Raw genomic sequence first — 12,714 nt, forward strand, 5'->3', positions numbered from 1 at the left:
AGAAGCCACAACGTTGACAATATCCGAACTTCAACTGTCGGCTCAGTGTAGTGGGCTAGGTGATGACCTGAGTTCCTGGTACAGTTTCTAAAATGAATGAAGAAGGGAGACTGAATGCTGATTTGTCTTATCAAACTGGCTACAAACTCTACAACTTCCCCACTCACTGTAACTACTACACACTCACTTATTGCCCTACTACAGATTCCTTACTCATCATAACTACCCCAGATTATTAACTCAAAAAAATGGCCGCGATAGCTTGAGCGTCTGTGGCAGGTCTCAGTCTGCTTCCCTAATTTGGGCCTGTTATATCTGCTTTCATCGACTGATCTACATCTATTTTAAGTATAAAAGTTTTTTTTTTTTCCCCTGCTGTTTGATCTTTTTTGCCGAGAATTTTACCCGTGTTGAACACTATGGATCAAGCCAAGCTTTCCCTACAAACAATTTGGGACGCCATTCAGCGGATCTAAGTTGAAATGATGGCTCATTTTGACTCAAAAATCAAAACCATTCAAGCTGGTCTTAAAGGAGTACCATGGTGGTTGAACGTGACACTTCCCAGTTGTCTTTAGGCAACAACAAAACAAATGTGCATAATTTTTTTATTCTTCTGTCATTTCAATGTACTTTAAAACGTATTTTTCTAAGCCTAAATTTCCCACTATAAAAATTCACCCGAACCGTCTGGGCGTGGTAATGAGAACTGTCAGTTAGCTATGATTGACAGACCGTACCCCGTTACCATAGCTACCCACATGATACGCGCTCTTTGGGAGACTGAATTTTCACAAGCTAGCTAGCTTAGTAGTATATCAAGTATCGATAGATAGCTGAGGTAAGGATGTAGACTTATATCCAGTTATAATTTTTGCTATCTAGCTAGCCAAGTTAAGATAAAAGCGCAACTATAACGTCCTCATAAAAGCAAACTAGCAAGCTAACGTTATCGATAACATTGCCTTATGAAAGCAAACCTCCTATCTAGCTAACGTTAGCTAGCTAGCTAAATGAATATAACCAGAAATAATCTAAAGGCACTCTAATTTAAGTGAACCTAACGTTAGTCAAATATTTGCATTGTCTTGCCTGTAAGCCAGCAGCGCAAACTATGGGTCTTGAGTTATCCATGGGTCCCCAAACGATTTGGAATTAGCTATCACAGCAATCTGACTGACATAAAAACTCACCTCAAATTTGCGAACACGCCATTGTTTTCATAAGTGTCTTCAACGTGTAAATCGACAGTAAACATCATTAGATTAGCGTTGTTTTTAGTAGGCAATACAGTGAATGACACTGTATATGCTCCAATATGTAGTCCCTTCAGGAAATCGCGATCTTGTTATTGCAATAATTCATGCAAATTCAACCAAACTCCGCAATATAGGGACCAAATATGCTCCCACTGGATAAATGAACATCAGCTCGGAGGTAGCTATAAATTGCTGGTTGATTTTAAAAGTTAATTAGATTGAATGTAACATTATATAGAGTAGAACCTGGAAGGTAACAGACATGGAGATAAGTGACCTGCTTCAACTAATCAAGATAGCTGAATGGTGTAGTCATTGAATCAAGTGTTAGTTCTGGATTGGAACAAAAACATTCTATGAGGGGGTATTCTAGGACTGCAGCTGAATACCACTTCAGTAATTGATTTAAATATTTTTATTACATCATAGTAAATTAATTAAACCACTTTCCCATGTCTGAATATTTTGCATTATTTGGTGTTGGAAAACCCTCCAAAAAATGTTACAATACACTCTGGTTTGTTTGATAACTTTAATAAATAACATTCTATGTGTAATAACGAGGTTCAAATTTAATTCACATTACATGTCAAGTCAAAGCACAGTAGAAAGAGAATAGACCTTAAATGGACATTTACATTTCAGTCATTTAGCTAACGATTTTAAGCGACTTCCAAGTAGGTGCAACCAAGATAATATCAAGTCTAGTCAACAATCTTAGACATTATATACAGAGTGCTACAGTCAAGTGGGTATAGAGAGCATAGGTAAATGTACTGCACAGTGGGCTCAGCACTGGCAGACAACTGTAGCTGTGTCACATTGAGGCTGTACTACACAGTGGGCTCAGCACTGGCAGACAACTGTAGCTGTGTCACATTGAGATTGTACTGCACAGTGGGCTCAGCACTGGCAGACAACTGTAGCTGTGTCACATTGAGGCTGTACTGCACAGTGGGCTCAGCACTGGCAGACAACTGTAGCTGTGTCACATTGAGATTGTACTACACAGTGGGCTCAGCACTGGCAGACAACTGTAGCTGTGTCACATTGAGGCTGTACTACACAGTGGGCTCAGCATTGGCAGACAACTGTAGCTGTGTCACATTGAGATTGTACTGCACAGTGGGCTCAGCACTGGCAGACAACTGTAGCTGTGTCACATTGAGGCTGTACTGCACAGTGGGCTCAGCACTGGCAGACAACTGTAGCTGTGTCACATTGAGATTGTACTACACAGTGGGCTCAGCACTGGCAGACAACTGTAGCTGTGTCACATTGAGATTGTACTGCACAGTGGGCTCAGCACTGGCAGACAACTGTAGCTGTGTCACATTGAGGCTGTACTGCACAGTGGGCTCAGCACTGGCAGACAACGTTACAGTGGACCTCACTGACTGAATCGTGACACATAGGTAGCTATAGCATCAGCCTTTACTGGTCTTTCATACAATGCATTCAGGTTCTCTGGAACTGGCATCTGGCTCATCTTGGCTGTGTGCAGCCCAGGATTTTGGAATACCTCAAGGAATAGCAGTGTCATCAGTGCGTCCCGATAGTCTGAAAGGCACAATGACATGAAAGGAAAAACAAAAATTTTTGTTGGTTTAACTATTGCTTCAGACATGTTCAGAGTGTGATGTGTGTATGTTCGTTCTACAAGTTAAGTTTAATGTAGACAATACATACAGTTCAATAAATGAATGAGAATTTATTACTCACTGTATGTTGGCTTGGTCTTGAGGGCTTGAATGGAGTATTGTCCCTTCTTTGACTTTGGGTACTTTATCATGTAGGCCAGTTGTCCTGTGGAGCTTATTGCCTGGCTCCGGTCGGCGTTCTCATTGAAATGCATCCCGGCCAAGTAATGCCTGAAACCATTATGACATATAATAAGGTCGCAAAATAATAATAAGAAAAACCTTTCTTAAACCTCTGTTAAGTTGGGTTCAAAAATAAAAATGAATATATCAGTTCAGCATCATCCTAAACGTCCACAAAAATAAATAAATAAATAAATAGCTATTACAAAATACCCTACTACCTAGTTAGATTTCTTGATATCCGTTAATGCGTTTCAGACTCTAGCGACAGGGGAGTGTGTAGGGGAGTGCGGGGAAAAAAGTAAATGTGTTAGCTTGTTCCCCACTCTCTCCTATAGCTCTGTGAAGTTATGGCGCAAGCAGGAAATGTAGGGCTGGTACAACCATACCAATATGAGCCAACAGACTCAGATTTTGAAGATGAAGTCACACTGCCACCACCCACAGAAAATAGGCGGTCGAACCAAGTGTTCACGGAATGGTGAGTTAAAAATGATGTGAGTTGCTGTCATTCCTTTACATGGGATCATTTTAAATTCTCATAGCTATATTTATATAAAAACAGGTGCTCATGTGGAGAGTGCCAAACCATGCCCTCTGAGGCAGAAAACATCTGCTGCAGAGAACTTACACCGGTGTGTATTATTCATATTAACAAGGCCACCGCAAAGCGTGGCATATGCCCCCTTCTTCCTTACAATAAGTGCATGTCTGCTGTACTGGTACATGGTCCTCAATGTAAAACTGTTTCAATAGGTAATGACCAGGTGTGGAGAGCAACCGCAGGACCCAGGATGCATGACATTGCATCCTGGCCTGGAACCGGTCTGCCTCAACCCCTACTCCCTTCAGAATGCCCTGAATGTGTTTAGGGCAGAACATGGGCCCCTAGATGTTAGGCAGAGAGCAGCGTGAGTATTTTCCAAACTAAAGGGCTAAGCCATGTTGATTGTTTCAAAAGATGCTATTAAATATTTGAGTGTTTACAAAAGTTCTAAAAAATCTATTCTACCTGTATCTAAACCTTAAAACATTAAAAAAAATGTAAATGGAAAACAATAATCTCTTCTACATCTAAAATGCAGTTTTTAGATACACTGAAATCGCATATCGCCTACACTTAATTAGGTATTTTTATTACAGGCGTGCTCGCTACCTAGCGTATAGGCAGTTTGTCAGCTGGTGCTGGGGCTACTTGGGCAGGAGAATCAGAGTAGTGATACCGTCGTGCGTGGTCCTGCGAATCCACCGCGAGTATCCAGACGAAGAGGATCACTACACTGGCTTCAGACCCCCCTTAGACGACTGAACCAGAACTTCACCCCCTCTAGACCTGACCTCTTATGGAGATATGTAAATAAATATTTTCAACTCTAGTTGCTGGGATCTTAACTGACTCGAGGGAAGTGGACTTTGACATCCTAACTCACACATGCAACCCCTACGCAAAACCTGTAGCTGGTTGCAGCTCATCACAAATGACATGCTTTTTAAAAAAAAATTTGTTATAAGGCAATCACAAAATTAACTTTCCTGGCACTTTAACATACCTGCACAGCATCCCAACAAAAGGGAAATGCACATTCTTTGGTGCGAACCTCAGAATTACAGAATGGAACGCCTCCAGTGCTGACGTCTGGTGCTGTGGACTTAGTTTCTCCACATCTTTCAGGATCCTCTTGTTCAACAGGGCCTTCTCTACTTTGTAGACAGTTGCATTACCTTAAATAGAATTGGAAAATGTAAGATCCTTACAGTATAATATGCCTATGAGTCACATATCCCTATTACAATGTACAATTCATGCAAGTGCAGTACTTACCAGGCTGGAACCACTTGTTTCCATGTGTTTCTGAAAGATCAGGGTGAACACACTTCGGGAACAAGGGATCTTCGTGGGTGTGGATGTTGTGCATGTGGTTTATTAGGGAACTCCACTTGGCCACGGTTTCCTTTCCAGATGCAGCTGTTGTTGCGGACCAGTACATGTGGTTTGTTATACTGCGTTGCCACTTCTTCACCTTTTTACACTTTTTGGCAATTACCTCCAACTTTCGTGACACACCTGTTAATATGAACATAAAAATAGCAAATCATAGGGTACATTATGACATCTGCATGGCATACATTAGGTTTAATGCTACATTAGGGTGGTAAACTAGAAACATCTACATTTCTGACTTGGAAATAGAATGCAAAAGCTTGACCAAGCTGTAATTACAAGTGGGATACTCAAAGAAAATATATATATTTTTTAAAGAGATAATTGGTCATACTTTTTGCCACATGCCAAACGTCATAGTAGTGAATCACTGCAGGCTTCTCTTCTCTGATGTATTTCTGGATTTGAGGGTGTCTGTCCGTGACAAGGCATCCCACAGTCAGACCAGACTCCTCAAGGAACTGCAGGCTCCTTTTCAGACCCTCCTTCTCCATCCTGCCACTGCCGCCCACCTCGTTGCTCTATTGAGGAAGAAACAATTAGACAAAAATAAATGTAAACAAGATGTCCCCCACGATGCTGCTAGAACATTAGTCCTATAACCATAGGACAAACCTTATCAGGTGTTGTAAAGACTTAATGTTTTACTTGTTTACAGCAGCCATGATACAGCTGAGATTTTTTGATCTAATGTCACACTTACACGATTTCACCAATTCAAGTCTAGGAATATGTTATTTATTAATATGATTACCATTGTGTAATATTTTAAATGACAGATCTCCGTGCCAAGTTGGAGCATAAACCAAAGTTTTGTCAAAATCAGACCAGTGGTGTCTGAGATATTGCATGTGACTAAAAACAAACAATTGTTTGTCCATTGCCCATTGTCCCCCTCTGATTTTATTCAGACATACCTGGACCATCTGAATGTCTACAATGACATTGCTGTCCAGCTCCATCATGGAGTAGCATCCATACTTGGCTGAATGCCCAGGAGAGTCTGCCCTCATGTCCCCAGCAAAAGAAACCGTCTCCTTCTGCCTCAGTGACTGCAGCAGCTCCTCCTGGTCTGTCTTCCATTTGTAGAAAATGGTTGGCTGCAGGTATGAGCGGGCATGGACATGGAAGGTGGCACTGCTGATCGTCTTCACTCGCATTGTGTTCAGTACCTAGTATATAGAAATTATGGGTGAACGCAGGGTATCAGATATGTGATTAAATTGAACATATATTCTAAGATATCACAAAAGACAACTTAGAAATAAGTTTTTTTTTTTTTAATGGATGTGTCCCGGAGTTGATACCGTTCTGTCACCAAACAAGGATAAAATTACATTTGCGGTTGCACTTTTGATACTAAACATACTCTGTGGGTTATTAGATTACCTTATTTGTTTGAATGAATGATGATCCTGAGAAGAGGATGGCTGCAGACAGCTGCAGATTGCCAGCAGGTGTGCTTCCAAGAAGCGGCTGGCTCATCCACTTTCTGTTGTAGAGGCAGTGTAGGCAACTCTGGTCAACAGACAAGAAGGTCCCCCGCACAATCTTCTGGACCTGGCACCTCATGCGGCATGTCGGGCATGTCTCAAATAACGTCATGAGACAGTCCTCGAAGACTATATATTTGGGTGTCTCATGAATTGATGCTGGGGATTGACTGTGGAAACAACACACAAAATGACTGAAAGAAATGAAAATACCATCCTCTCCAGTCAGGTAAAATGATTATAAAAAAAAAAAGCTTTATTATTTTCTCTGAACTAAGCCTAAGTGCAAATATGTCACCACCCAATGTCAAGTAGCCCTATCTTGCATTTTTTTTTAATACTCACGATAGAATTGTGGACTCGGTCACGACAGAGTCTCCAGGATTGTAGGTAGAGTCGTCATCTTCTGGGACTTCGATGGAGTCATCACAATATACACGGGGCCGTTTGGAGGGAGGAGAGTCTGCTGTGCCATGCTTTTCTGGTGTTGAGGTCAGGATGGGTAGGACCAGGGGAGAAATCGCATTGCTCCCAACACCAATGCTTGCAGTGGCAACACTGACCTGTGTAGCTGTAAATCAAACAGTTTATTTAGTACGTAGACATACAAGTATATTTAAAAAGACAACTAGCCAAATGTAGTTGTCTTGTGTCTATTCCAAAAACAGAAAATCACCTTCAAATTTTGTTTTTAAAAACATACAGTACATTCAGTCCTAAAAATCTAGCTTACAAAGTGCTAATCACACACCTTGACTTTTGACACAGTTGTGCAGCAGAGTGTGAGTTCCAAGCTGTGTGGAAACAGTTCTCCTTTTCGGGGGATCAGTCTGGCAACCCACCTCGCGAGTGAATGTGGGCAGCTTCTGGGAAACCGAACAAAAAGCTAAGGTTATTACACGTAATAATGGATTAACTAGCTAGCTTCATCCATCCAAAGAACACTTGTGAACACACTTATTACTGAACCTTCATTACCTGGAGGCCTTGCCTCCTCAACAGTATTTGTAACGTTATCAGCTTACCTGTTGAACATCTGAAGCTGGGTTCAACAAGGCAGGAACAGCTCCTGGTGTCAGAAGCAACATTGAAGCAAACCCAGCGTTGTACATGGCTTGATTCTTGATGCAGTCGGGTGAGAAATGGGCAGTGCAGAGACGCAGGTGTTGGTTGACATTCTCTGGTACTTCATTAGCAAAAATAAAGTTGACCCACTCCTGGCGCAAAGCTGTGTCCCGTGGAAGTGTATGCAGGGACACATTAGCTGCAGTGCAGCCAGCCACTGCACAGGTGACATAAGCTTTGCTCATAATGAGAGGGAGACAGAAAGAGAAAGAGACTAAGGGAGAGAGTGAGGAATAGAGAGAGACAGCGATGGAGAGAGACTAAGGTAGAGTGAAAGACAAAGACGCAGAGAGAATGGCTCTAAAAAGTGCCTTTGTGTTGGGCTCTATAAAGTGCCTTTGGGTTTTGTGTGAGTGAGTGAGTGAGTGAGTGAGTGAGTGAGTGAATGAATGAATGAATGAATGAATGAATGAGTGATGGACGGATTGATAAAGAGTGTAACAGCTAAGTATGAGTATTGGAAATATGTATTGACCTGCAAAAAAGAAGATATAAATATATTAGTAAAAGCATAGCTCTTTTTTCATCAATCTAGAAAATACACCACTCTAACACATAAATGACACAACATTACCGGTAACTTTATCTATCTAGTACTAACCTAGCTAACGTTGTCATTAACATTTTACCGCACAGGTAAAATGGGTTTTGGGCGGGAAAGAAAATGCGGGAGGACAGGACACTGAATTCTGTCAAGCTAGTCTAGCTTGCTGGATTAAGTTAATTATCCAAACAGCTAGTGTTAGCTTTTTTTAATTATTGGTCATTTTAGCTAGCTAACTAGTTAATGTTAGTGCTATATAAACTAAAAATAAATCGAGTTGTTAAAAATAAAGCGAGCTATTGAGAGCTAGCTAGCTAACCTAACTACATTATATATCTAGCTAGCTGCGTTAGCTAGCTAGGTATATAATGTGGATAAAGACAGTTAGCTAACGTTATCCAAACAGCCAGCTTTTTAAAAATCGTCGGTAATTTTAGCCATGTCGTTAGTTTATCTAGATAGCTAGCGTTTGATAAACGAACAATAAATCCGGTAACGTCAACTATGACAGTAAGTTAGTTTGCTTACTAGCTAAGGTTAGCTAACTTATAAGGCATGGAGATCATGATAAAAACCTTCCAATATGTATGACAACTACAAGTATACTTAGAAAACGTATGTAACTATATATTGCAATTATAATGTAAATGGGTTGTTATACGTTATCATTGGTGAGACAGTAATCAATCATGCTCAAGATTAGAAAGTAGTGGGGTTGCTTACCGTGCTAGATAGATGGAATGGCGCAAAAACAGCAGGGCGGTGTGCCCTGTCAGATTTCTTTACGGGGCGTGGAAATGGGCGTGGTTACTGTATTCGTGACGTAGAAAAATGAGAACTTTCTCAACCGGCTGAAAATAGGACGATGAATTTAAAACGCATATTTCTCCAAAAATACAGAACGGACATATTTAATACTTTGCTCATTGTGTTTCTTCAATGCCTCTTGTGCAAATAGCACATAAAACCGAGAAAGTGTGAAAATCACCATGGTACTCCTTTAATAACATTCAGGAATCTTTATCTTCACTGGGTGAGCAAGTCTCGGAGCTCGAACATAGGGTGAGCTCTAATGAAGATAATATTGATGACATGACAAAACGTGTGCAAACACTCGAAAAAGAAAATGCCTACCTGAAGGATAAAGTTGATGAGGCCGAGAACAGAAGCCGGTCATCCAACCTTCACTTTATCAATGTTCCTGAGCAAAGTGAAGGAAGAGACATGATCGCTTTCTTGAACCAGCTGATCCCACTACTTCTTGGCAAGGAGAACTTTCACACTGTGCCGGTCATCGAAAGGGCTCACTGCTCTCCCACCTTCAGCTCCAGCACTAGATCTGCTCCTAGACCCATCCTGGTCAAGTTCTTACATTTCCAGGACAAAGTGATGATTTTACGTCTGGCCAGGGAGAGAAAGGAGCTCACTTCTATGGGCACTTGAGTCCATATTTATCCCGACAGTGCTGGCTTGATCAAGAAACGTTGGCAGTTTGATGCTGTCAAAAAGAAACTCTATGCTGCTAATATCAAATATATGGCAGCTGCCATGATGTGTGAGTCAATGTTTTCCGTAAACCGTAACACGGGTGGCATCAGTTCCAGTCTGTCTTAACGATACAATGTCGTAACTAACCATTGTTGTAAAACCCAGTCATATATGCATGTCTATGGTAAAATCATGGAATATTGAATGTTAGCTAACTTCTGACTCTAGATGTAATGAAACTTCCTTTTGTTATTTACATTTTTTTTCTTATTGTGAATATCTGAGGCCACGTATATTTTTATGTTCATCTGAATATAATCTAGATTATCTATTTTATTTGACTCTGAATAAGTATGGCCCTCCCTTTGTGCCCATATGTAGGCTATGTAGCAGTCTGAGCCTGTGGCTATTAGCTCTATTTTAGTTAACCTGCCACTCAGTTCTTTTTATGTTTTAATTTTTGTGTGTGCATGTGTATGCGTATGCGCATGTGTGTGCGTGCATACGTGTGGTGTTTGTCTGTCCGTCTGTCCTGCTTATTGCTCTCGCTCCCCACACCCATCACCATCTCTCCCAACTCAGTTTTCTGACCTTCTGTTTTTATCTTTTATATAGGTACAATTGAATCAGCTAAAGGTTTAAAGGTTATTCATCTTAATATCAGGAGACTTGTTTCAAAGATCGATCTCCTCAGAGCCTGGGTTACTCTTTACAAACCCAATATTATTACTATTTCTGAAATATGGCTACATAGTAAAATCACTGATGATGAAATTAAAATAGATCATTTTGTTCTGTATAGAGCTGATAGGGCTTCTAGAGGAGGTGGGGTGGCCACATATGTTTCTGCAAATCTTGTTTCTGAGTGTGTCATTCCTAACGTAGAGCCAGTTAATTTTGAATGTATTTTCATTAACATTATTCTTCATGATAACAAACATTTAACTATTGGCAACATTTATAGGACTCCCTCTGCTCCTACTGACTCTACAAAGTGTATTTTGTCAACTATCTCTTGAGAGGCATAATGAAATGATTATCTTGGGTGACTTCAGTAGTAACTGGCTTGATCGTTCCTCCTCCAATGATAAAAATTTATTTGGTAGTGTAAACCTCACTCAGTTAATTAATGAACCTACTAGAGTGGATTATCGGACTTCATCTTTGTTGGATTGGATACTTGTCCCTAATCCTGAAAGGATAATTAAATCTGGTGTTATGTCAGATTGTTTAAGTGATCACTCTGTTATATTCTGTGTTTGGAAAATTAAAATTCCATTCGACTGAGACAATGCAAAAATATTAATGTAGATTGTTTTATTCAAGACCTACTTGCTGTTAACTGGGATAGACTTCAATTAATTCCTTTTGTTGATGATGCATGGAACTTCTTCTGTTCTGGAGTTACTAACATAATCAATAAACATGCTCCCATGAAAACAATTAGAGTTAAAGGTAGACATTTACCCTGGATCAGCTCACATCCTATCAGCCTTTTCAAACAAAGGGATAAAGCCTGGGCCAAATATCGCTCATCCAAAGATTCTGCTGATTGGGAAACCTACAGATACTTGAGGAATTTATGTAAGACCAAAACAAGGAATGCAAAATCCAACTACTATAAAGATAGCTTTTCTCAGAATTTTCATAACCCTAGACAGTTTTGGAATCAATTGAACCGTATTCTGAATAAAACTAATAAAACCTTCATAAACCAGATTCAAATTAATAATGACATTATTTATGATCCTTTACTTATTTCCCATGCTTGAGGAATTTATGTAAGACCAAAACAAGGAATGCAAAATCCAACTACTATAAAGATAGCTTTTCTCAGAATTTTCATAACCCTAGACAGTTTTGGAATCAGTTGAACTGTATTCTCAGTAAAACCTTCATAAACCAGATTCAAATTAATAATGACATTACTTCTAATGGTTCTTTTTCCTTTAGAAAAATTTTGCCTACTGATGTTTTTCATGCCATATGCGAGTTAAAAGTAAGTAGTAGTGCTGGTCCAGACGGTTTGGAAGCCAAAACCCAAACTTGCTGCTCATGTAATAATGTATCCCCTTGCAGATTTATTTAACTTGTCCCTGTCTAACTTGTTCAATTCCCTCCATATGGAAATGCGCCAGAGTTACCCCTCTTTTTAAAGGTGGAGTCCTATCTGATGTGAATAATTATCAACCAATTTCTATTATTTGTACTATTGCTAAAATCTTTGAGAAACTGATTTTTAATCAATTATCAAGTTAATTTGTTCAATATTTTATCTTCATCCCAATCAGGTTTTAAACCTAACTTTTCCACCACTACGGCTCTTTTAAAATTCACTAATGATGTGTTCTCATCCTTTGATAGAGGCCAACTCACAGGTGCAATTTTTATCGATCTTTCCAAGGCTTTTGATATGGTTGATCACTACCTCCTCCGTGATAAGCTCTATTCTATTGGTTTAACTCAAAATTCCCCCCCTTTGGTTTAATGCCTATCTTCATAATAGATGTCAGTGGGTTGTCTTTCAGGGTTCTCAGTCTGACTATTTAATTGTTGAAAAGGGTGTTCCACAAGGTTCCACCTTGGGACCACTTCTTTTCTCTATTTTTATTAACGACTTAATATCAAATATCAACTCAAATATGCTCAAATTGTCTTGTTCATCTTTATGCTGATGACACTGTTATCTACACCTTTAACTCCGATATATTACAAATTCAGAATTCTTTAGTTTGATTTTAACTTCCAAAACTGGTTTCATAACAACAAACTTGTATTGAATAGGAAGAAGTCCTGCAGCATGGTGTTTGGTACGCGACACAGTCGTTCATATCCCTTTGATTTGCATATTATTTTTGATGATGGGTCACCCCTTGAGAAAGTTGATTCATTAAAATATCTTGGACTTTGGATTGACACTGAACTGTCCTTTAAGCCCCACATTGATTTTATTTTAAAAAGAACATATCGAGGGCTTAGAACCAGAGGGGTGTAAGTGACATTTGACAAACTTTACAGGAGAGCCAAAACTAAAAATGAC

At 39.7% G+C, this 12,714-nt stretch overlaps 1 protein-coding gene and 1 long non-coding RNA gene across 2 annotated transcripts; both read right to left on the minus strand.

Moving 5' to 3' along the window:
- Positions 1-1,205: 1,205 nt before the first annotated feature.
- LOC135254927 (uncharacterized) lies at positions 1,206-4,893 on the minus strand. The gene is made up of 3 exons (XR_010329993.1): positions 4,633-4,893; positions 2,982-3,130; positions 1,206-2,819 (listed from the first exon to the last, which is right to left on the minus strand). It is a non-coding gene; the product is annotated as an uncharacterized LOC135254927 (long non-coding RNA).
- Positions 4,894-5,152: 259 nt separating this feature from the next.
- On the minus strand, positions 5,153-7,468 carry LOC135254919 (uncharacterized). Its single transcript, XM_064335526.1, has 5 exons — positions 7,269-7,468; positions 6,863-7,088; positions 6,414-6,687; positions 5,942-6,196; positions 5,153-5,545 (listed from the first exon to the last, which is right to left on the minus strand). Exons 3-5 carry the CDS (start codon positions 6,627-6,629, stop codon positions 5,315-5,317), a joined length of 702 nt encoding a protein of 233 aa, XP_064191596.1. The 5' UTR covers positions 6,630-6,687; positions 6,863-7,088; positions 7,269-7,468; the 3' UTR covers positions 5,153-5,314.
- Positions 7,469-12,714: the final 5,246 nt, after the last annotated feature.

The sequence above is a fragment of the Anguilla rostrata genome, chromosome 1 (genome assembly GCF_018555375.3).
Source record: "Anguilla rostrata isolate EN2019 chromosome 1, ASM1855537v3, whole genome shotgun sequence".
Classification (NCBI taxonomy): domain Eukaryota; kingdom Metazoa; phylum Chordata; class Actinopteri; order Anguilliformes; family Anguillidae; genus Anguilla; species Anguilla rostrata.